Source organism: Amphiura filiformis, chromosome 12 (assembly GCF_039555335.1).
Source record: "Amphiura filiformis chromosome 12, Afil_fr2py, whole genome shotgun sequence".
Classification (NCBI taxonomy): domain Eukaryota; kingdom Metazoa; phylum Echinodermata; class Ophiuroidea; order Amphilepidida; family Amphiuridae; genus Amphiura; species Amphiura filiformis.
This window is the reverse complement of record NC_092639.1, coordinates 60,991,541-61,015,782: the sequence shown is the minus strand read 5'-3', so window position 1 is coordinate 61,015,782 and position 24,242 is coordinate 60,991,541. Positions and strand designations below refer to the sequence as shown.

The 24,242-nt window shown below is 34.0% G+C and overlaps 2 protein-coding genes across 4 annotated transcripts in view; one reads left to right on the top strand and one right to left on the bottom strand.

Annotated features, from left to right (window-relative positions):
• LOC140166536 (lipoxygenase homology domain-containing protein 1-like) overlaps positions 1-24,242 on the top strand; it is a 107,389-nt gene that overhangs the window by 13,703 nt on the left and 69,444 nt on the right. The gene's annotated exons all lie outside the window — the stretch shown is intronic.
• On the bottom strand, positions 1,968-8,106 carry LOC140166534 (uncharacterized). Of its 3 annotated transcripts, none has more exons than XM_072190018.1 (2): positions 7,949-8,100; positions 1,968-4,432 (listed from the first exon to the last, which is right to left on the bottom strand). In XM_072190018.1, the coding sequence occupies exon 2, from the start codon at positions 4,409-4,411 to the stop codon at positions 2,750-2,752; it is 1,662 nt and encodes a 553-aa protein (XP_072046119.1). In that variant the 5' UTR covers positions 4,412-4,432; positions 7,949-8,100; the 3' UTR covers positions 1,968-2,749. The 3 variants fall into 3 exon arrangements, with proteins under 3 accessions (XP_072046119.1, XP_072046120.1, XP_072046118.1); XM_072190019.1 differs by lacking the exon at positions 7,949-8,100 and adding an exon at positions 6,106-6,156; XM_072190017.1 differs by having other exon boundaries at positions 1,969-4,432; positions 7,983-8,106.

Here is a 24,242-nt window from a genome sequence, read left to right as displayed (position 1 = left end):
ATACACAAAATAGGTGTGGGGGTGCTGGCGACTGTTGAGTCAACAGTAGCCAGCACCCTGGAATGCGATCAGCATCCTGAGTACGCAATCAACATCTCATACATTACGCGTTCTGTTCCCAACTGGGGAAACACCAATCACCTCAAGCTTGACAACACTATCTGATTAGAATATTGCCAAGTATCTTATGTATCGGGATGTGTAATTTAGAGCATTTCTTGTGATTTTAAGAGTATTTTCTTGTATTCTTGGCCGGAATCGCAGGATTCTTGGTCAATTTGATGAGTTTAATAAATGAAGTTCATGTCAATTGTACATGTGCTAAAAATAAAATACCTGTTTAACATTTGCAAAAAAAACCACTCATATATACTGGGCTTGAAAAAGTCGAACTATGGATGTGTTTGAACACGGAGAGTCATACATGTACACGATAAATGCAGTAAATAAAAATTGGGGTAGTGTCCTAGGATACGTAATGGTGGCTTAAATATCTTTACATACTATTTTTAGCTGTTGTGTCCCAATTTTGATTAATCCCTGATTACATCTGTAGAAATGGCATTTACTTAATTTCAGCAAAGATTGAAAATCATGAAAATCAATATTATTCATAGACACCAAAATGTTCATGATTCGCAATAGACAAGTTTATTTTCCACAATATGTCAAGGAAAATTAGCATATTTTTTTAGTCTCAAAAATATTATTACATTCTATATTTACAATTTGTGACACGATCTGGTCCATGGGGGCCAAAGGCGGCAAATTTGAAACTGAGATAAAGGTAAAAATATGGAGTAAAAAACAATAAAATACATAAGAAAATAGACATCAAAAACTTCATAACTTTAGAACCAAGTATGCTAGACCTTTGGTGTTTTCAGTAAATGATAGCCTATTGTATGTATAATGTAATAATTACAGTAACTCAATTTTCAAAAATGCCTCCTTTAGCCCCCATGGACCAAATTGTGTCACATATACAAACATTAGGCTATCATATACTGAAATCACCAATGGTCTAACAGATCGTGTCACAAATTTGAACCCTTTTCAAATAAACAAAATAATATCAGGTTGCAAACAAGCAAAACATCAGCTTTCATATAAAGGTAGGATATTTTATAAGTCCTAAAAACCTCTTAAAATGATAGCCTCCTTTGGCCCCCATGGGATAGCCTCCTTTGGCCCCCATGGACCAGATCGTGTCACATTTAGATAAATGACACATAGTTATAGCTTCTCTTTGTTAATGGGCTATTGAAATCCATATACCCTCTATGGAAGACATGACCTTAAGGTTGGTCTGAACCCTGGAATTATGAAAACTTTCGGGCCTCATAACTGCTAAATTAATAGTCTAAACAATATAAAGTATACATTTTAGAATGAAAAGCTTGACTTGCTGAATTCATTTGAGGTCCAATTTGGGCCAAAATGCTCATTTTGAGAAAATCCCAAAAGCGGGTTTTTGGCCCAAATTTTTAGTGCAGCGTAACAAAAAATTGTTTGGCCAAAAAAATTTTTTATTAATTTTTAAAAACTAGATAAAAATATCTAGGGACCGTTTTTTCATTTTTTTGAATTTTGACCAACTTCACCAAAAATATTTTAAATTTGGGCGTAAATCAGGCTTTTTTATGGTTTTTTTGAAAATTTTGCATTTTTTGACCATTTTGGTGCAAATTTCTCAAAGTTGGTCAAAATTCAAAAAAATAAAAAACGGTCCCTAGATATTTTTATCTAGTTTTAAAAAATTAAAAAAAAAAAATTTGGCCCAAGAATTTTTTTGTTACGTTGCACTGAAAAAATTTGGGCCAAAAACCCGCTTTTTTGGGATTTTCTCCAAAATGAGCATTTTGGCCCAAATTGGACCTCACAGATGAATTCAGCAAGTCATTTCCAGTCTAAAATGTATACTTTTATATTCTTTAGACTAATAATTTAGCAGTTATGAAGCCCGAAAGTTTCCATAATTCCAGGGTTAAGACCACCCTTAATCTTTATACAGGGAGTATGTATTTCAAATTGAGTTACCTGAATGGGTGACTCCATTAAAATCTACACCTGTGTAAAAGAGTATGGTCACATATTCCATAGGGGATATATGAATTTTAGATGGAATAGCCTATACATTTGTACATGTAGGGTAATTTGTACCTACTCCCCATTCCAGAAAAATACAGAACTGGTTTTTTTTTTTTTTTTAAAAAAATATCATCCTGTTTTGCCAAATGAAACATAGCTAAATCCTAATCATTTAGTTAGTCCTAACTGGCAATGAAAGTAAAATTTTAATATTTGGTCAATATTTGGAAATTATGGCCAAAACATGCATTTTTAAGGGTTTCTTGACCTTTTTTGTATTCTGGTGTCAAGTGAGAAAGCAAAGTCCAATTAACAAAATGTATATTTCAGAATAATCCAAAATTATCAAGTTGTTGAACAGCAAGGATGACTATAACTGACGAGTTTCTTTTTGTGCCTGGTGTACTACCCCAGGGATATATACATACAATATGCATATATCAGTACTAGATTTTCAAAATAATAATAAAATAAAAATATCTTTAATTTCTGTTATGTTTGACAAAAATGCAGTCGGGTCAAAGACAAAATATTTTTCTGGAAAAGTAAAAAAAAAGTCATGGGTCATTGATTTTGCAGGGTCGGTCAAGTTATGCCAAGCAACAATTTGTTTTTACACCTTATTATGAGACCACTCATCACAAATATGCATTATACTTTATTCAAGTTTGTAGATATTGACAGTTTTCTCATATGCTACAGCCAAGTTTCCGTCACCTGTCATGGTCATCCCTCTAGGATCACGCAGTCCTTGTTCTAAACATGCTACTAACTTGCCTGTGGTATAGCTGTACTGCTCTATTACACCAGTGTTGTTGTCTGCTGCTTCACTCCTTACAATCAACAAACACTTCGTTTGTTCATCATAACTAACACCTCGCACCCCTGGGATATCAATTCTAAGAGTATCCTGTCCAGTCTCCATATCCATCACACTCACCTTACCAGCCTTCCTGTCACTCATAGCAATATGGCTATCATGGATTAGAGTCATATACCATGGGCATATATTTGTCTTTATTGTTCTCACAATGTTACCTGTTGCATCATGTTCTGTTATGACAGATCTGTAGATGTCCCCTGCTAATATCCTCCCATCTGAGGTGATTGTGATACCAAACAAAACTGGTGGTGTGTCATCTGGTGCTACTGTTTCAATTTTATTCAAATAGTTTCCCTCAGGTGAGTATACCTCAATGTATATCAGTCTAACCACCATGACCCTACCATCAGGATGGATAGCTGCACTACATGATACCTGAGACAGCCAATCTAAATTTTCAAGCTTCAGTTTCAGTTTCTTTTTATATTTCCCATTCACCTTGTGATAAATATGAACTTTTTTGCTATTTGCTTCAGTTACAGCCAGTAGTCCAGAAAAAGAATGTGCCACATATCCTGCGGCCTTAAATCCATGCAATGTTTGTATCAGCTTTACTTTCCTTGTTCTATCTGACGTCACAGGCAGTTTGCAACCTATATTCATATTGTTTGCAGCAAACTTAGTAGCTGCATGAGGTGTAAAACCATATTTTCGTTTCAATGGTGCAGTCAGATGAGTATACTGCACTATATATTCATAATCAGGATGGTTTTCTGAAGTAACTACCCTAGGTTGGTAACTCTGTTTGGCTGATTCAACTTTTGGTTTCACACCAGCCAATCTACCTTGATCTGCCTTAACCAGTTTAGTATCTGCAGCTTGTTGAAGTTGTTTTAACTCACTCCCCTGTTCACGTAGTTGTTTTATGTGCTGCTCAATACATTCATCTATTTGCTTTGCAACAGCTGCATGAGGATTGTGTACCTTTGTTTCAAGTCCAGCAAGTTGTGGAAGTGCATCTTCTCCCTCGGTCATGCTGTTGCTCACCTTTTCGAAAGCAGCCTGCATTTGTCCTTTTTGTTTGGAGTGCATTTCTTCGACCCCTTCAATGACATGTTCATCACCTTTATGTTTCAAAGTCAGACAGACTTTCTTTTTTTTTTCTTTTTTTTTTTTTTTTTTTTTATGTTGGCCGGCTGACATGTCACAGGTTTGTTTGTTCACAGGCTCAGGTACTTCCTGTCCATGCTTCTCAGCCAGATTACGCAATCTGAAGTTAGTTAGCAATGATGTCACACCACCTTTTGGAAGACAAATCTCCTTGCGACACTCTGGACATGTTTGTGCCATCTGCTCAGCCACCATTTTCTTGAGACAAACCTCACAGCAGACATGACCACAAGCAGGCAAAATCTTAGGTGTATTTGGGTCTACAAATAATTCAAAACATACTGGACATGACAGCTCATCCTCAGCAGCCTCCGCAAATGCCGCCATCTTGCATTAAGAGTCAAGGGTCTGAAAATAAAGTCAACAAAATTTAACAGAAATTAAAATTTTTAACAAGTGAAGCAAATGAGGAAGTTAAATTGCACAATATTTAAACAAGAGAAACTGAGTTTCTTGAGGGTACTTTTTTTGCCAAGAAATTGGTTTCTTGAATGAAAAATAACAGGTTTCACATGTCAGGTTTTGATGTGGAATATACAGCATACGATTTTACGATTTACAATATTTTAGATTTTTAGGCCTTCTCTGACCATTCAAATTTTCGAGCACTGATGTGGTATCACAACATACAGCTCTCACACAGGCTTATGATCTCCACACTAATCAGAATAGCTTTAAAGCGTGATATTTTCGCTGCATTAAATATTTATCGTTGGCATTTCTTTTACATTCAATTATCACGAATTGTACATTCCCTTAAGGGATCTAGAATGAGCGTTTATGGCGTTCGACAGACAGTATTTTTTGTGGGACATGAGAGCACCTCAGACGTGTCAATTGCATTCTGAATACTGAAGCATGTCTTTCTGATATCAAATAATTTTCATTTTTTGAAATTCACGATATAATACAAATTTTATGACAAATTATTAAAATTTGATATTTTTCAAATTTTTGATATATAACAGTCCTCGAAATAAATTTTATAAATCTAATGATATATTCTTAAAGTGTATGTAGCTGGGAGGAAAAACCGACGATCAATTGAAAATTTTGACCTTTTATATTGAAGATATGGATTTTTTCCCAAAAGACCTATTTTTTTGGTGTTTGGGGGAAAAAAATCCATATCTTCAATACGAAAGGTCAAAATTTTCAATTGATCGTCGGTTTTTCATCCCACCTACATACACTTTAAGTATAAATCATCAGATTTATAAAGTTTACTTCAAGTACTGTTAAATATCAAAATATCAATTTTAATGATTTGCCATAAAATGTGTATTACATCGCGAATTTCAAACAATCAAAATTATTTGATATCAGAAGGACATTCTTCGTATTCAGAATGCAATTCGATATGTCTGATGTGCTCTAATGTCCCACAATAAACATTCATACCCCTTCCCTTAAGGTTAGCAACTACTTAAAACTGTTGCAATTTGGTACTTCACAGCATCTTGCAAAAATTGCATTGATTATTTCATAGCGAGCATGTACAAGTTTTCAAAGTATATGATTTGTAGAATGAACTTATGATTTGTAGAATGAACTTTGCAAAACATCAAAGTGTTATTTTTCAATAATATATTGATTTAGATAATGAGAATCAATTTTTTGGCTGCTTCGACCAACAATACCTTGTCTACACTTAACTATTGTGCAGGAAAATTTTCCATATCAACCGCACTCACAAAATTCATGACATTTTCATGCATATGAATATTTCATGCTTTACTTATTATGAAACAAGTAACTTGCAAGGGTTGAGGCTTATTTCAATTTCAATATTCAAAAATGCATAAAAAAACTTTCTAAAACTTCCTGTCATTACTGTTTCATTCTGAACTAGCATTATTAGAGCTAATTCTAATCATACCTTACCATTTACTTATTAAAACCACTTTAGAAAAAGTGTTTGAAATTTTCAAATCTTTTGCGGGTTTTTGTGCTTTTAGCTTACATCATGTTACCCCAGTTTAGTATTAACGGATGGGTAGGGTTTTATTGTAGTTGATGACCTGTGTGACAGTAAAACATTGACAGCAAGATTTAGTTGGTTGTACTCTTCATCAGTAGCTAGTATTTAATGATGTTAACCTAATCATATAATAACTTGTTCAAATGCTTACTTAATACGATTATCAAAATATTAACATTCTTTTAAGGTTTCCAAATATATCTCTAAATAATCTTGATCATGAAACTAAATTAATTAAGTCTAATTAATTCCAAATGATATCATTAAATATGACAATAGTATTGATTATCAACTAATTGTTCAAAACATAAATTATACAAGTCAAGTAATTGAGGATGTTATAATTAATTATGCATTCGAATTTCTGAATCAAACAATAAACTTGAATATGAAATTTGTATTAATTACTCATATTAATAATGCTAAATCCAAACATATATAGGTTAACAGAAATCTTAATCATGATTGATACATGTAATTTATCAAAGGAATTTGTAAATTTAAGTATCTTAATCTTTGAAATATAACTACTAAATATTTAGTATGCTTATTTACTTAATAATAGTTTCTTACTACTAACATATAAAGTTATATTCACTATCTAGATATAATAATTAATATAATAGCATCAACTACTATACTTGTATCTAAGTTATGGTCTTTCTACATGTATTCTGTTACTCTGACATCATCACTGAATTTCTTATTTACAACAACATCACTTCCTTATGAGTAACATTACCCTGCCACACTGTACACTAATATATAGAGAAGTTCCAAGCTAAAATGCAAATCCCTTATCATAATATGACAATTTAACAAAAGACTAAATTCCACTTTTTAACCATCTTCAAATAAACTACCTAGCCTTTTATTTGCAAATCTTATTGAATTAAGCATGGCCAAACGAGTTTCAATAGAAAGTGAAGGTCTAATCACTATGCATAGTTGGGTGCTTTCATATTGCTTAGATAACACTTATTAAGCCCAAAATGTGACTTTCTTACATAATCTGAACAAAAGTCCTAGATGAAGTTCTGACTAGACAGGACTTTTGGGTGCTAATTATGGCAATACTATTAACCTAATATCTCCTAATATGGCCTATATGTAATATAGGTAGGCCGTATATATACAAAATACATTACACTTAGATATTTTGTAAGTGTCTAAAATCTAAACTAAACAATACTCTTCTCTTATGAAATTAATGATAAATCTACATTTAAACACAAAACTGATAATATCTTTAAACTGATAACATACCTCTTAGGTGAGCGCAAGATCATCTCAGAACATAATTATATTCCATGTAGGCGGTAACAGAAGATCTTTGTCTTTAAATTTCATCTTTCTTCATAATGCCAAAATACCTTATCTTAAATCTTACCAAGATATGTCATCTAAAATATAAAGTTACTGTTAACAAATATTAATAAAAGTTTAACAAATTAACATACCTGTGTGACAGTAAAACATTGACAGCAAGATTTAGTTGGTTGTACTCTTCATCAGTAGCTAGTATTTAATGATGTTAACCACTGATGCAGAGAACAACAAAAGAACTCTTGTGTCGAAGGTCACACAGGCTATACCAAAAAGTTTTATGGGGGTAGCTCTTTTCATGAATAAATCAGGCTGTTACAATCACAATCTATGTCCTTACGGGGAAACCAAATATAACCAGAACTTGAATTCTGCAGCTCAACCACAAAAATTCACAGCCAAATCAAGTATTTCAGACCAAACAGTATGCTATTTCTGCATTTCATACATATAACCACCCATGCACACATTATATATGCATTGAATAACACATCATATAATTGTAGTGACACATAAAAAATAATTTAATTCTAAACCCTTAATGATTACACTCTCACTTGAATAAGTTGTAAAATTTCCAAAGTAGCTTACCAACTTCAGCAGGGGTATGAAATGAAATTAAATCTAATTCCATACTTGGAAGACTGCAACCACCATGCACAAATTGAAGTCGCCAATATTGTACTATTTAAGGTGTGACTTTGCTGTTCAGGAACATATGGATTTCTTGGGCCTGTTTTGTTCACCTAACAGAGAGCATAAAATACCAACTCAAGTATTGATCCAGACCATTGTTTACATAGTCCTTGAATGTGTGTGGGTTGTGCCCCATGCTGAGCAATGCCTATTAGGGCAATTCCATTGATTGAAATGGGGGTGGTCTTTGACTATGTGTGACCTCATACACTAGAATACCACACAAATGTGGTATTTTTTTAATGATTGGTTAATTTTGCATTGTAATAGACAACAAAATACACCGGAAAATAAACATAACACATAGAAGGGATGTCATATATATTAATTTCAAGTTTATTATACTATTTTACTAAACATGAACATTATTATCAACAGTAAAACTTAACTTTTTAAGGTTAGTGAACATTTATGAAAATAAAATACAACAAATTAAATTAATCAATACAAAAAAGTCAGTTCTGCTGTTTACAAGTTCAGTTTATGCATGGAAATGTAACTTTTACCAAAGTTTTTGAGCAATATGGCAATCAGAATTCAATGCTTTAAAAATGATTAGTAATTATTTAAAAATGGAACAAAATTTAAGCCAAATATTAATATGCTTAATGTAGCTTTTGAAACTCTGAAATGGAATTGATAAATTGTTCACATTTTTAGCAATTTGACCAAACTAATGTCATCTTATTTGTATTTTGTACACTGATGGACATGTTATAACCCTTTTTCAATTTGAATACACATAATTTTGTTATTGTCAATACTAATAATACAAGATACATATTTACAGGATAAATATCAACATTTATATTACATTGAAGCTGTATCAATGTTTAGTGAATTGCTGAATTTATTCCATTTTGATATTTTATTTTTGACTTAAAAGTTTAAATTTGAAAGAAAAAAATTAAGCATTTTGCAGGCAGGTTCAAAGTCAACAGACTGATTCATAGTATTACTGATATTTCTGAATAGAAAACATCATAGGCCCAGCAATTTTTGTCATGCTATAAATGGTTACATTGATATAAAGAAAATTAAATGGCATGGCTGGGGCTGATCTTCTTTATAAACAATGATACAGATTATCAACATCTAATATTAAAAATGATTTTAAAAGACCATGTTAAGAAAAATGATACCTGGTACACAAACTGACTGGTATTAAAGGCCTAAAAAATATTTGATTGGCGTAACATAAAAAAAATAGGGTCTAAGTCAGGATCTTTTTTTTCTTTTTGAAGCTGTAAATTGCATTTGATAAAGGCCTGGGAACTTTTTTCTCCTTTTAAATTCAATTATTTTTTATTTATTTATTTTTCTTTGCAAAAGTCTAGTTTTAAGGTCGGTCGGGTTACGCCCATCAAACCATTTTTTAAGCCTAACCATATACACACATTGCCGAATATAGAGGCAAGATGTATTTAACTCAAATCATATTCAAACAAAACATAATTATGATGATATACTTACAGCTCCTTTTCATTTGAGAAAAGCAAAACATTTCTACAAATTTAACATTTGGATCACTTGTTTAAAGTTCTTTACAATACATCATGTTTTGTTGGTTCACTGTTTCAACACTCATGGCATTCTTAAATTGCATTTTTGTCTCCAATTTTATGAACAAGGACCAAAAGTTAAGCTTCATTTAAGCAGGCACACTGGCATATTATATGTATGATTGTAAAATCATAAAAAAAATCATGCTTGCTTTTTTCTCTCTCAATATAAGTTTCAGTATGAATGTACAATGTTCTCAAGACTTATTTGCCGCATGTTCTCTTGTGACCTTGTTCACCACATAAGCTGCAAGTTACACGATATTGTGGCTTACGACTGCACGATGCGGACAAATATTCAACCCTGTTTTGTTTGTTCATGATTTGTTCTAAAGCAGAGAGAGCCTTCTTGTTCGATGAATGAAAATACCAAGTTTTCACACGATCATTCAATTTCTCGAAACTTTGCTGAGAAAACGATGACAAATTGCCATGTATCATGATTGACTTGTCCACATGCTTGGCAAATATATGCATATATACAGTGACGTCTTTAGCTAAATACACCATAGCATACTGTCTCACCCAAGCTTTTGTGTCCAATCCAAACTCAAACAATTCTTGTGAGGTCATGTCCTTTTTCTGAATTTGCTGCTGCTTGGGATCCCAAGGTACTATATCTTTAATTTTGATTTGTTTCTGAATTTTTTTATGTTCTGGTCCTCGAAATCCACGATATAACATCAAACCGGACTTGGGATCCACACCATCAAATCGCCATCCAATGCCTTGCTGTGTGATGAAACTTTCAAAATTAGCCATGTTTGTGCATTTTTTCCTGTCAAATATTTTTGAATTTTTTGTGATGTTGTCCTTTGTTTGAATAGCCTGAACTAGTTTTTGGATGAGCTGATCTGATATCCTAAGATATAAATGGAGTGGATCTGGTATATAATGGTCAACTGGTATGGTAAGAAACACTGGTTCATGCAAACATGCATATGGTTCATGTGTACGAGATTTCTTCTTCTTTGATCTTTCTGTGATGTCTGCTACTGTCCTAGCTTCATGGTCTTTATCTACGCCTGAGAAAGATGTTGACGGGCACTTACACCATGCACAACTATACAACTGGAACATGCCCCAAGTCCAAGAATTTCATTTGTGAACTTGAGGTCTGCGCAAATAACATATTTAAGACGGATGGTCTTTCCAGCAAAGTCTATTTTTGTAAGAGTTTTGATTTCGTTGATGACATGGGCTAGTGACGTTTTCACATTCTCATACTTTTCTGGTGTTGAGGATATAGCAAGCAATAAATCGTCCGATTTCCAGTTTTTGGTGATTACACAGAATGCATAATTTGTGATTGGATACACTGCCCCAACACGAGTCCCGTCACCACTGATCTTAATTACAAGCTCATCTTCACTTGTTGCGCTTTCAGGGATGTTGTTCAGTAGCCGTAATAGTTTTTTTTCCAGTGACTCACAAACACCTGTCTGATCAGGAAAAGCCTATCCCACAATTTGATCAGGAAGTGTTTCAACGTTGAAGAGACTATTTAGTTCATTTGCCCGTTTCTTCAATGCATCTAATGACGGTAATTCAGTAGTGGAAATGGCATATTCCTGGTAAGTTCTGTCATCGGTGTGTGTTTTATCCTTAATATATAATGCCTTGTCAACTGATAATGGATGGTTTTCACTGGCACAACCACCTAGTTTTATCTCATTTCCAAATGCATCACTACATGATATATGATTTGTTTTGATGCCCTCATTTTGAAGAAAGTCAGTAACTCCAGTTACAAGGTCTTTCATTTGGGCTTTTTTCACATGCCGCCATGTTCTTCCATATAATCCTTTTCGTTGAATGTTCCTTTTTAAGCCTACACGTCTTCTCATTATCCTACCAAGGGTAATATAAGCTTGCTTCACTCTTTTTTTCATTACTGTTAGCTGTCTCTTCATATCTCCCAGCTTGTTCTCAGCTACACGCCTCCGTTTCCGCTCACTTTCTAGTTTATGCTGAATTTTTCTTTTTGACCCCACCAAGTTTAAGATTGTATACTGATGATTTCATTTTCATGATCAATTTCTCTCGTTGATGTCCCCTTTTGCACGTGCTTTTTAAAAGCATCTTTCAGACAGCTTAAGTTTTTCTTTTAGGGCAAGAGTTACCTTTCCTACGTCATCAATGAAAGTCATCTCAATATTATTTTTTCCAACAATACTTCTAAAATGGTCTTCGCTTGGTCATACGAGGGCAAGTTGCTTCTCTCCATAACAAGCTCATGTAGTGCAAAGTTATTCACTGTCAAAATCCAGTCATCTGCATCAAGCGGGCTGCTTGTAACATGACACACCTGTGCTACAAAGAGTAAACCAACAAAGGCTACTACATAAAAAAATACAAGTTTCCCCATTTTGCACTTTTTATGCTGGTCTTTTATGTAGGAAATTAATGTATACAGGTTATATACAGAGTTTGTCATCTAGTTCATGTCCATTTCCCATGTCTTTGACAAACCTGAATACAAACATGTATCCACGGTGTGTCAGTTTCTTCCTGAGTTCACCATTGATCTTCACATATTCTGGTAAACAATGACGTTCGTAGAGCCAAAATTGAATGGTTTCCTCCACTACAAATGCATGGTCCCCATGCTCATTTCCAACCCTAATCCACCACCGATCATCTGCGAAGAAGTTAGCAAGTTGCTGGTATGTGCACCTGTATATTTGACGGTTCCCAATCTGCCTATCCTTTGATGGCTGTACACAGGCAAGGAGGTCTTTGAAAGTCTCAAAGTATATTCAGAGTTTTGGAGTCTAGAAAGGTTCAGGCTTTCCTTTATTCTAACTTTCAAGTCTGACTTAAGGAGAGCTAATGCATCAGAATTTTCATGCTCTTCAGGTCTGTCCACAATTTCGTCTAAATTCCGCCACTCATCAAAGGAATTGTCAAAACCAACATAATGGACTCTAACTTGACTTTCAGTGTCTGAAACTCTCTGGTCGGTTACTAATTGCCAAAGCTTGGTTGTTGACCACTTTGTTGCAGAAGTGTTCCTATCTTCAGGCAGTGAAGGGCCTTCATGGATGGCTTTGTAGTCTAGCCGTGGCTTCTTTCTGCAATTCATACCTATAAAGAAATTTATAAAGAAAAGTATAATTAAGATGTAATAAAATATGTTTTAAATGTTTCCTGCAAAAAAGTTTATAATTTAATAAAGTCAATATTCAGGGTTACAATCCAATTTTACTATCCAATTAGAGCACTTGCTTGTGGAACAATCTTTTTTAGGAAACAGGAATAGGCTATTATAGGCCTATACTCCCATTTTTTTTAATGATATAAATAAATCATTTGTGGCGAAAAAGGAAAACAAAAAACGACCGGGGTAGCTAACCCTGTTAATATTATACTATTTTAAATTAGAAATTTCAGTACGTATTGATTTCCTGTTTTAATACCTTTTTTTAATGCACAACAATTAAAAATGTTTCAATATTCCAATTAAATTTATGACATAATTTATAGCACATGATCTTGGGCAAAAAAAAGTTTATCTCTCAAACATAAAAATAAACGGTTACGGTTCGCTATCTCTAAGGTTCGCTATCTCTAAGGTTCGCTATCGCTAAGGTTCGTTATCACTAATTACGAAATAGGTCCGCTATACCTAAGGTTCGATATCACTAATTTTGAAAAAGGTTCGGTATTTCTAAGGTTCGATATCACTAATTTTAAATAAGGTTCGCTATCTCTAATTTTAAATAAGGTCCGCTATCACTAATTTATTGAAGGTTCGCTATCTCTAAGGTTCGCTATCACTAATTTAAAATAAGGTCCGCTATCTCTAATTTAAACAATCCCGGTATCCCTAAGGTTCGCTATCTCTAATTTTAAATAAGGTCCGCTATCTATAAGGTTAAGCTATCTCTAAGGTTAAGCTATCACTAATTTCAAATAAGGTTCGCTATCTCTAATTTTAAATAAGGTTCGCTATCTCTAATTTTAAATAAGGTTCGCTATCTCTAATTTTAAATAAGGTTTGCTATAGCGGTCCTTATTTAAAATTAGAAATAGCGGACCTTATTTGAAATTAGAGATAGCGGACCTTATTTAAAAATTAGAGATAGTGGACCTTATTTAAGATTAGTGATAACGAACCTTAGGTATAGCGAACCTTAATCGAAATTAGTGATAACGAACCTTAGAGATTTCGAACCTTAATTAATTAGGGATAGCGAACCTTAAACAAAATTAGTGATAGCGAACCTTAGGTATAGCGGACCTTTATTGGAATTAGTGATAACTTGAACCTTAGAGATAGCGAACCTTCAATAAATTAGTGATAGCGGACCTTATTCAAAATTAGTGATAGCGAACCTTATTTTAAATTAGTGATAGCGAACCTTATTTTAAATTAGTGATATCGAACCTTAGAACTAGGGAACCTTATTCTAAATTAGTGATATCGAACCTTAGAAGTAGCGGACCTTTTTTTAGGTATAGCTTAACCTTTTCTCTATTAGAGATAGCGGATTCTGATCTCCATAGACTTTACACGTTAGTGATAGCGAACCTTAGAGATAGCGAACCTTAGAGATAGCGGACCTTAGAGATAGCGGGATGTCACCATTGTTATAAAAGGCAGGATTGGATTTTTTTAAAACCTTATTTCTAATTTTAAAAAAGACAAAAAAAAAAAAAGATCAGGGCACGCACAGTGCATGTTTGAGAGACAAAGCTTTTTTTGTGTTGCCTTACAAGTTGATATTAAGTACTTACCCAGTACGAGTAAAGATGAAAATTGTACAGAAAACAGAAGACCAATTAATGCAGTTTATACGACCAGGCTTTGATATCAGTGCATGCATACCTGTCAAATCATAAAGAAAAAACCCATAAATTACCATATATTAAAATATTCTCAAAATTATTTCTAAAATTTGCAAACACACTTCGAGTTCGAACGTGTTTTGAATTAAGAAAAACAATGAAAATCAATCCACCATTTCTGAAATTTCATACAATAATAAAAATAATTTAAAAAGAAATTAGGATCCCCAAAATGCAATATCGGGCTATGTCAGGCCTGCCTTGATTAATCAATATTAAAAATATTATAGGCCTAATTAATATTTAATGTATAAAAAAATTATGATTTTATTTTAACTATTTCTATATGACATAGGCCCTAATTATTAAATAAATCTGTATTATTTTACAACTTTAAATATTTTCTTAATTATTTTCATCCATATTGACCTGATGACCATCACCCCTGGCATTACTGTTAAACCACACTTCGCCCGACATGGTTCACGTGGCACCCCTGCATGTGAAATACAATCGCCCATCTCATGAGCCGGGCTTCCGAAGCCATGCATCGAAGTGATGGATTTTTCACAACAACAAAATCAATCGATGTAAATTCGACTCGTTTCATGCTAAACTTTCATATTTTTCTTAAAAATTACACAGAAATATTCTTGATTAAATTCCTGTTACAGTCATATAAATTATATTACGATAAAAACAGAAAATATGGTATAAACTTACGTGAGAAAATGATGGTACAATCAGCGACTTGCGTACGAAACACACAGAGCTAATGGTAATTCGCGGGGTTTGGCAATTCCAAACGAATTTCAAACGGAGCTTCTGATTTGATCATTTAGTTTACGGTTCTATTTTTTATCCAATCAGAGCGAAAGTTATATTTTCATTGAGAGGAAGAGCCAAATTTTATTCTCGGCTTTCTGTAATATTTTTTACGTGCATGGTTTTCGAGTTACGACAGCGAAAATGACGAGCAAATTTCTAGAAATAATAGTGCGATTTTGCGCCGGAATCTTCACATTCTCAGCAAAAATAAATTAATTTACGGTTCTGAATATTTTTTTTTAAATGTAAATTATATATCATTAGAAAGGGAGATTTTCAGCTGTATTTTTCTGTTTCTGTAAACATTTTAGGACATACAGAGCGTTCAGGGTGATCAAAATAGAAACATGGTGGACAATTTCCTATGTCTCTCCACGGTGATTTTGTGCCCGATCTGTACGGCTGGATGTGGAACGCTTATGTGAACACAAGAAATCCATATGTGTCTATTTATACCAACAGACAAACATTGGCCCAACTTATTACCAAGTAGTGTTGGTTCAAGCATATATAGATAAGTTAAATAAAGTGATATATAAACTGAAAAAAAAACCACATTTGTTTTGGGGCAGGTCAAAAGTGGGGAAAGCAAGTTAAGCAGGATGAAGGGGTAACAGCTAAGTGGCAGTACCAAGGGGGAATGTTAAATAAAACTTGGCCTTTTGCCACCCTACTTTCCCCCAGTCAAAATAAGAAATTTGAATAATATCAAATTTGTAGACCAAAATGCCCAATATTTAGGACATTTTGCTCCCCCCCCCCCTAAAAAGACAACAACAACAAACAAACATTTTAGACAAAATTCCTGGGTCTGCCACTGGATAAGCATAATGTTTATAAGTTATAAGTGGAGGAAGTATTTTTTGGGCCAAATAATTAGACATTCAATTTTTGGCATGTCAAAAATTGGCCAAATAATTTTTGGTGTGTAAAATCAAGTAATGACTTTTTAAATATTATTGTCTAAATTATGTTGTGCATGTGTGAATCTTGTAATCTGTAGACACCAAAGCTTGGACAGAGTAAAATGACCTTATTTCAATTGTGATAGTTTTAATCAAAATAAAGCTCTGAAAATGCCATATATAATGTAATTGAAAACTGAATTTTGATTTTGCTCAACAAACGACTCATTTTGCTTGATCTCAAACCTCAAAAGATGAAATTTATGTACTACATGTACTTATTTTATGGTCCTGAAGTGGGACAATCCAAATTAAATTTTAAGCAGCAACATTTAGAATGTTCACTATATTAGTACAAAGCTTTTAGTAAATATTTTCATAAATTGGGAAAGCCCACATTAATTGTATAACAATAATTACTTCCTTTGTTTGGAACAAAAAATAAGCCTGTTTACTTCATATAGCAATTTACTTTACAAATTATTTTCTTTATATACATGTATATGATGGGATGTTGCACAATGCATTTGGTGTTCAGAAATATGTGACCCGTTACAGCGAAAGGTACCTTATGTAGGCTGCTACAAGTGTCTCTTTTTCCCCAATGTTGGCAGAAAATATCAAACAATAATGACAATCTGAAGTGGCGGTCATTTCAAATCATCTACAAGTCAACGAGGTTCAGGAATGTCCTCTCATTGTTAGTGGGTGGCTAATACATACCTATACAAATACAATACAATGCTTTTGTAACCCACCACTCATGCCACTTGAACAGGGATTAGCCTTAGCAAATAAAGACTAGAGCTGTATAACAAACAGTTCTATAGACAGGTACAAGCTTATTATCCTCTACAACAATAGGATTAATGATTGGTTTAGAATGCATTTGTTACTAGCAAAATAAGGCATATGTAGCTCCCGACTTAAGGTACCTTTTGCTGTAACGGGTCACATATAGGCTCAAGTTTGTTAAGACATCTTCCTCATTTTACTGTATTCCATCACATATTTTGCTTTTGTAAAATCAGCTTTGCTATCAAGAAGTATCTTTATTTTTAGGATCTTTGCTTTTACCATGTATTTACCCTCTAAACTTACAACAATGTGACACATTTGGTAATACCATCCCATAGTTATTGTTCTTATTTTCCCTTATGAATTTTGAAATAAGTGTATGATAATTTTCTATGATAACCACAAGTTGTCAATGACTCAAATTCATTGACTCAAATAAGAATTTTGCATTATTGTCCATCAAGAACGATGCTCATGGTGCAGTATACACAATCGGATCACAACATTGCAAGTAAAAACAAACCATACAACTATTATTGAAAGGAATGATGACTTTGTCATAAAATTCCAACTTAACATTGACAAAGGCAAGGAGTAAGATAAACCCATCATCATACAAAATAGGCATACATGTATACTGTAAAGGATGAAATGTTTGTGTGCATAAAAATTTCATGAATTTTGGAAGTGACATGGATTTGCTAAATTTTCATGCCCACAAATATTTCATTTTCTATACATTTAAGAAAAGTATAAATTTGGTGAAAATTACATACTGCAAAAAAATGATGGTTCTTTTGCAATAATGTGCTGCAAAAATATTGTGCTCTTTGCAGTATTTTATGTGACCCAATCCGATCCACTCAGGCCAAAGTCAGAAATTTTGAACATTGAGTTACTACCATTACTAACTTGCTCGGTACGTACACTTACTGATGTTGAATCCCCAGTCTCTTGAATACTTGGTTGTAAAGTTATGAACCTTTTACATGTCCATTTTCTTATGCTTTATTGTTTTTTCTCCTCCTTTTTGCCTATATCTCAGTTTCATTATTGCCGACTTTAGCCTGATTGGATCAGAACTGGTCACATATAATACATTTAAAACTACAAATGTGACCCGCTACCTCAAAATGGGTGTACAGTCGCAAGTTGGGAGTTACGAGACATTCCAATTGTTGAGTTGATGTTCTTTACTTGAAGACACCTGTATTGGCAGTGGTATGTCCTTTGTGAATAGGAAACACAATTGAATACAGAGTACAGCATTCACAAAGGACACACAGGTGTCTTTAAACAAAGAACAACAACTCAACAATTGGGATGTCTTGAAACTTGCAACTTTACACTCATTTTGTGGGCGCAGGTCACAAATGTGAAATACCTGCATGTAAACAAAATAACAGAGATCATGCATGACATAAGAGCAAATTTAAAACCAGTTGTTTCAGAACCCATTTTGACACCAATAATTACAACACATAATTATATAGGGCCCTTATATTTCATTAGTAAATTACCTTGAAATTCTAGTTTTGGCCAGTCTCGAACATCATCTGCCTAAGCATCCATGGCAATTTGATGATGGTGACAGTGAAGTGAACTTAGAGAAGCATATCCAAAGTATTGTTGTTGTTTGCCTATGCTATGCTGCACAAATGGCCCCCGTAATGGCGGCGATGTAAGAGGGCGCCCTTTCGAGAGTGCGCGGTCAGATTCGTCTATAGGGTAAACACGGATTTTGAGTTCAAGGTCATGAAGGGGTAAAATAGGGTTGATTACTGAAAATCACCTTAAAGTTTACTTTTTCCTGCATATTAAGTTCTGTGATCATCAGAATAATGCCAAAATGACTGTAGCATTGGGTGCATATAGGGTTATAACCAGATTTGGCTTGAACATGGGGAGGGGTCTGTTTTGGGGTCAAAAGGGGTAAAATTTTGAAATTTGCCCAATTCAAATGAAAATTAGTATATGTAATCACGGTAGGATTCAAAATATGATGGAGGTCATTTCAAGGTCACCAGAGGTCAACCAAAGGTCAAAATAGGTCAAATTCAAAAATTCGTCCAATTTAAATCTTAATTAGAATATGTAATATTAACATGATTTGAAACAAAATGGAGGTCATTTCAAGGTCATCAGAGGTCAACAAAGGTCAAATTATTTTATTAGGTAGATTGTTATCAAACGTAATGCCAACATTTTTTACGAAAAGGCAATTGTATTCCAAATCTTTTCAAGGTCATAAGAGGTCACTTCAAGGTCACAGCTGGACTTCGCAGCCTTCTGAGGATGCAATATATCTAGTTCTTTCTTTCTTTCTGTCAACATTTGACATAATTGGCTCTAGCTCCCTAACTATTTGACCGATTATAACCATTATTATGTTTTCAGAATCTTGGTCCCTATACTTTGTACAGAGCTGAAGAGCCCGATTTTTTTACACACTTGGACGCTATTTTAAATATTCAAAACCGGGGCTGTTTTTCATATGCTCATACCCAAATATTTTGCGTGAACATTTTAAATTTTAAATTCCCGCCAGTGTACGTTTAGCTTAAAGCAGGGCATGGCATCCTAGTATTACGTAACAAACCGGAAGATGTAGTTTAAGTCTAGACAATAGGCGGATTAGCGGCCATTTTGTCTTCTACATGATTTTATTCACGTGTCCTTATACTTTAGTACACAAGTATATAAGTTAACAGGTTTACAATTTTAAAATTATATTTTGTGTATACAATATATTCTGTAGTAAATCGATCAAATGACGGTGATTGTTCAGGTATTATATGCTTGATAGAATTAAATTGTCTGACCAGCTAGTATTCTCCTCCGCTGTCACTCCACGTACCGTGTTGCGAAGGTGGAGGAGACTAAAGCTGTATTAACGGAAACGGAAGGGGTTAAAAATGATGTAGTGTAAGTCGAACAATAGCGTGACGTAGTTTCCGGCATTGTTCCTATGCACTTTCACCCTCTTGCTTAAAGACCACTCGTATGGGGACCATAAATTGCATAAATCATATAAATCATATCGTCCTTGGTACCGTGTGCAAATTATGTGATTGAAAATAATTTCTCTTAGCGACAGAGAATTGACCAAGGATTCCATTCACCAAAATGCACTGTGGCATTTTTTACTTGTTTAAAAAGATAAACAAGAGTAGTTAAGTGGAATTTCTGTGACAATATAGTAAAGTAAGTTGTGAAACCAGCCCTAAATCTCAATGTGAACAGCTTCCGAATTCGGCACCCTCACCGTTTTTCAGGTTAGAAAATGAACCAAATTTATCCATTTTCCTGACAAAACCTGAGAATTTCTACCTGTTAATATATTTTTTCGAACTACCATGACTACTTAGAACACTCGACAGGCATGACAGGGTGTGAGATTAGCACAAACACGTTAGGGTTTTGGATCGAAATGGAAGATAAAATGTAAGCTTCATGTGGCTTACAACATGATGACATGCATGAGATGGACATTTTCATGTGATATGGTTGGTCCAAATTATTATTGAGGAACCGTTTTGCGTGAAATTGAACATGCTGAAGTCTGCACTTTAGTTTGTTTTATATCCGGGGTCCATCTGACTCTCTGAATACCATAGTCGTAACTTTACAAATGGTCTTAGTTCAGTACGCAGACAATCGATAAAATAATTTTACCGGTACTTAATTTATGACTGTGTGACAATGTCAATGCATTGAAAGTTACGATCGATTTTTAATCTTAGACTTAGGAAGTTATGAAGAGCTACGAAGCGTCGCAAATGTTGGTGTATGAACCCCTGGATGTCACAAGTCTTTAAAATGTTATGGAAATTTCTGGAATTCTGGAAATCGGGCAAAAAATAAAATTTGATTTTTTTTTTATTAAAAAAAATTTTTTTTTTTACTTTGATTTTGACTCAATAGAAGAAAAAAGTTTAAATGTAAGATTCTGAAAACATAATAATGATAAAATTGGATGGTTTTTTTCACCCAATACTACAAATTAATTGGTCTCGCTATGAGTTTTAAAATATTCAACTCGACTCACGCCTCGGTCCAATATTTTAAAACTCATAGCTCGATTCAATTAATTTGTAGTATTGATTCAAACCATCCAATTTTATATCAAACTGGGGCAAAAGCTCCACTACCCCAGCCTTTACATTTGACATGACCCATTTGGGGTCAAATGTCACGATGAGTAATTTTGGCTAAAATGTGATTTTTACCAAAAATGCTTCTTCTTTACAGATTACATGGTAGCGCAATGAGACTTGGTCATCGGCATCGACTATAGTTGGGGTCTATGGGGTAAACACAGATTTGGGGTCAAAGGTCATTAAGGGGATTTTTTCTGCACATAACCAAATACTTTGAAAATGCTTCTTTTCCTACAGATTAACACATAATTATATAGGGCCCTTATATTTTATAAGTTTGTAGATATTTACAGATTTCCTATTTGCTACAACCAAGTTTGCATCGCCTGTCATTGTCATCCCTTGCAGTTCACACAGTCCTTATTCTAAACGTCTGTCAAATTGCCTGTACTGGCTGTGGTGTTTCAATTTGTGGTGGCAGTGTTTCAATTTTACACATATTTTTTAGGGTCTGTCAGGTTACGCCAATCAACAATTTATTTTTACACATAACCAATCTAAATATGAAGATTCAAGATTTAGATTCAGTTTCTTTTTATATTTCCCATTCACTTTGTGATAAATGCTAACTTTCTTGCTATGCTTCAGATACAGTAGAAGAATGTGCCACACATGCTACTTCTTTAAATCTGTGCAATGTTTGTATCAGTTTTACTTTCCTTGGTCTGTCTGACATATCTGTCTTCATATCCAACTTGTTTGCAGCAAACTTAGAATGTGCATGAGGTGTGAATCCATGTTTGGATTATTTTGTACTCTTTGAGATCAATTCGTTTCAGTTGTTCAGTGAGATGAGTATACTGCACTATATATTCATAATCAGGATGGTTTTCTGAAGTAACAACCGCAGGTGGGCAACTTTGTGTGGCTGATTCAACTTTCTGTTTTACACCAGCCAATTTCTGATCTGCATTGACCAGTTAGCTTGTTGAAGTTGTTTTAACTCATTCCCCTGTTCACGTAGTTGTTTTATGTGCAACTCAATACATTCATCTAGTTGCTTTTCAACAGCTACATGAGGATTTTTCTCCTGACTTGGGGATTTTTCATGCACATTTATATTTTTTATTAAGCATCTTCATCTAACTGCTACACATGCTATGTCTTCTGGAGGTATTTAGTTAACTATTTAGGTCAGAATAAGCCTGCAAGATGCTTTCCGACTTTGTTTTCTCAATGGTGCACGCAGTGGCACATTAATATTTTTAATATTTTTCTTTAACCATGCATAGACAACTGCTTTACCCAGTAGAGTCATCTAATTGACATTGGCATTAAGGGCTGGGGTATGAACATTTGGACAGTATTTATTTTGGGACATTAGAGCACATCAGACATATCGAATTGCATTCTGAATACTGAAGAATGTCATTCTGATATCAAATAATTTTGATTTTTGAAATTCGCAATTTGATACACATTTTATGGCAAATCATTAAAAATTGATATTTTTATGCCTCCACCGCGAGGCATACTGTTTTTGCAATGTCCGTCCTTCCGTCCTTCCGTGCTTCCGCTCCTTCCGTCCGGATGCCATATCTCGGGCATGGATGGGCGGATTGACTTCATATTTTCAGGATAGGTGGGTCATGGTCAAAAACTCTGGCTACTCTTTTTTGGGTGAGGTTCAAGGTCATATACTGAGGTAAAAGGTCATTTGAGGTCAGGGGGCTCATTTTCCTTATTTACCTCTTTTCTCAGAGACTAGGGATCGCATGTTCCTCAAACTTGGTGGGTGGGTGCATCTTGACCCCAGGCAGAAAAAGTTTGTATTGGTTAGTGGGTCAAGGTCACCTGAGGTCATGCAGGGGTCATTTGAGGTCAAATTAGCAAAAACTGTCATATGGCCATGAAACTTGGTAGGTATAGTCAACATTTAGAGCCGAATTTTTGGAAGGTCATTTGGGGTCACCCAGGGGTCATCTGAGGTCAAGTTAGTAAAAACTGTCGATGGGAATGAAACTTGGTGGGTACAGTCAACATTTAGAGCCAAATTTTTGGAAGGTCATTTTGGGGTCACCAGGGGTCATCTGAGGTCAAATTAGTTTGAACTATCATATGGGCATGAAACTTGGTGAGTACAGTCACATTTAGAGCCAAATTTTTGGGAGGTCATTTTGGGGTCACCAGGGGTCATCTGAGGTCAAATTAGTAAAAACGGTCATACGTACATGAAACTTGGTGGGTACAGTCAACATTTAGAGCCGAATATTTGGAAGGTCATTTTGGGGTCATCCAGGGTCACCCAGCTTTGTATCAATTTGTGAGTATGTGCCACATCACTCCCTTTGGTGGAGGCATAACGGTCGACGCTTTGCGTCGAAAACCTCGACATCCGAGAACCGCTGTCCATCTAGTTGATATTTAACAGTACTCGAAGTAAACTTTATAAATCTGATGATTTATACTTAAAGTGTATGTAGGTGGGATGAAATGCCGCGATTAATTGAAAATTTTGACCTTTCAGATTGAAGATATGGATTTTTTTTCCAAAATACCAAAAAAATTAGGTCTTTTTGGAAAAAAAAATCCATATCTTTATTTATTTATTTATTTATTAACCATATTTAAACAGGGTAACCTACTCAACAAATATTACAATGTTGATTTTCAGTAGGGCCCTAAGACAAACATATAAAAGCATTGAATACACGTAGAATATACATTATTAAAAACCATTAAAAATTGAGCTTACATAAATATATTACACAGCATTAAAATACATTATATAAATATTATACAGCATGAAAACCAAGTTTTTGTAATTAAAAATAATTGAAAGAGAAACCGAAGTATTTAAAAACATTTGACATATATGAGCTGCAGAATTAGTAGTGCTACAATTTCAGGTCTTCTTTGAGTTTCTTTTTGAATTGCATTAGTGAGTTGACTTGATTTAATATCTTTCAAATAACATTCCATAATACCATAATTCCATAATAATCTTTAATATGAAAGGTCAAAATTTTCAATTGACCGTCGGCTTTTCCTCCCAGCTACATACACTTTAAGAATATATCATTAGATTTATATAATTTACTTGAGGACTGTTATATATCAAAAATTTGAAAAATATCATATTTTTATAATTTGTGATAAAATTTGTATTAT

Bases quoted from the DNA above. Each gene is read 5' to 3' on its own strand.
- LOC140166534 (XM_072190017.1), bottom strand. From the start codon at position 4,411: ATGGCGGCATTTGCGGAGGCTGCTGAGGATGAGCTGTCATGTCCAGTA.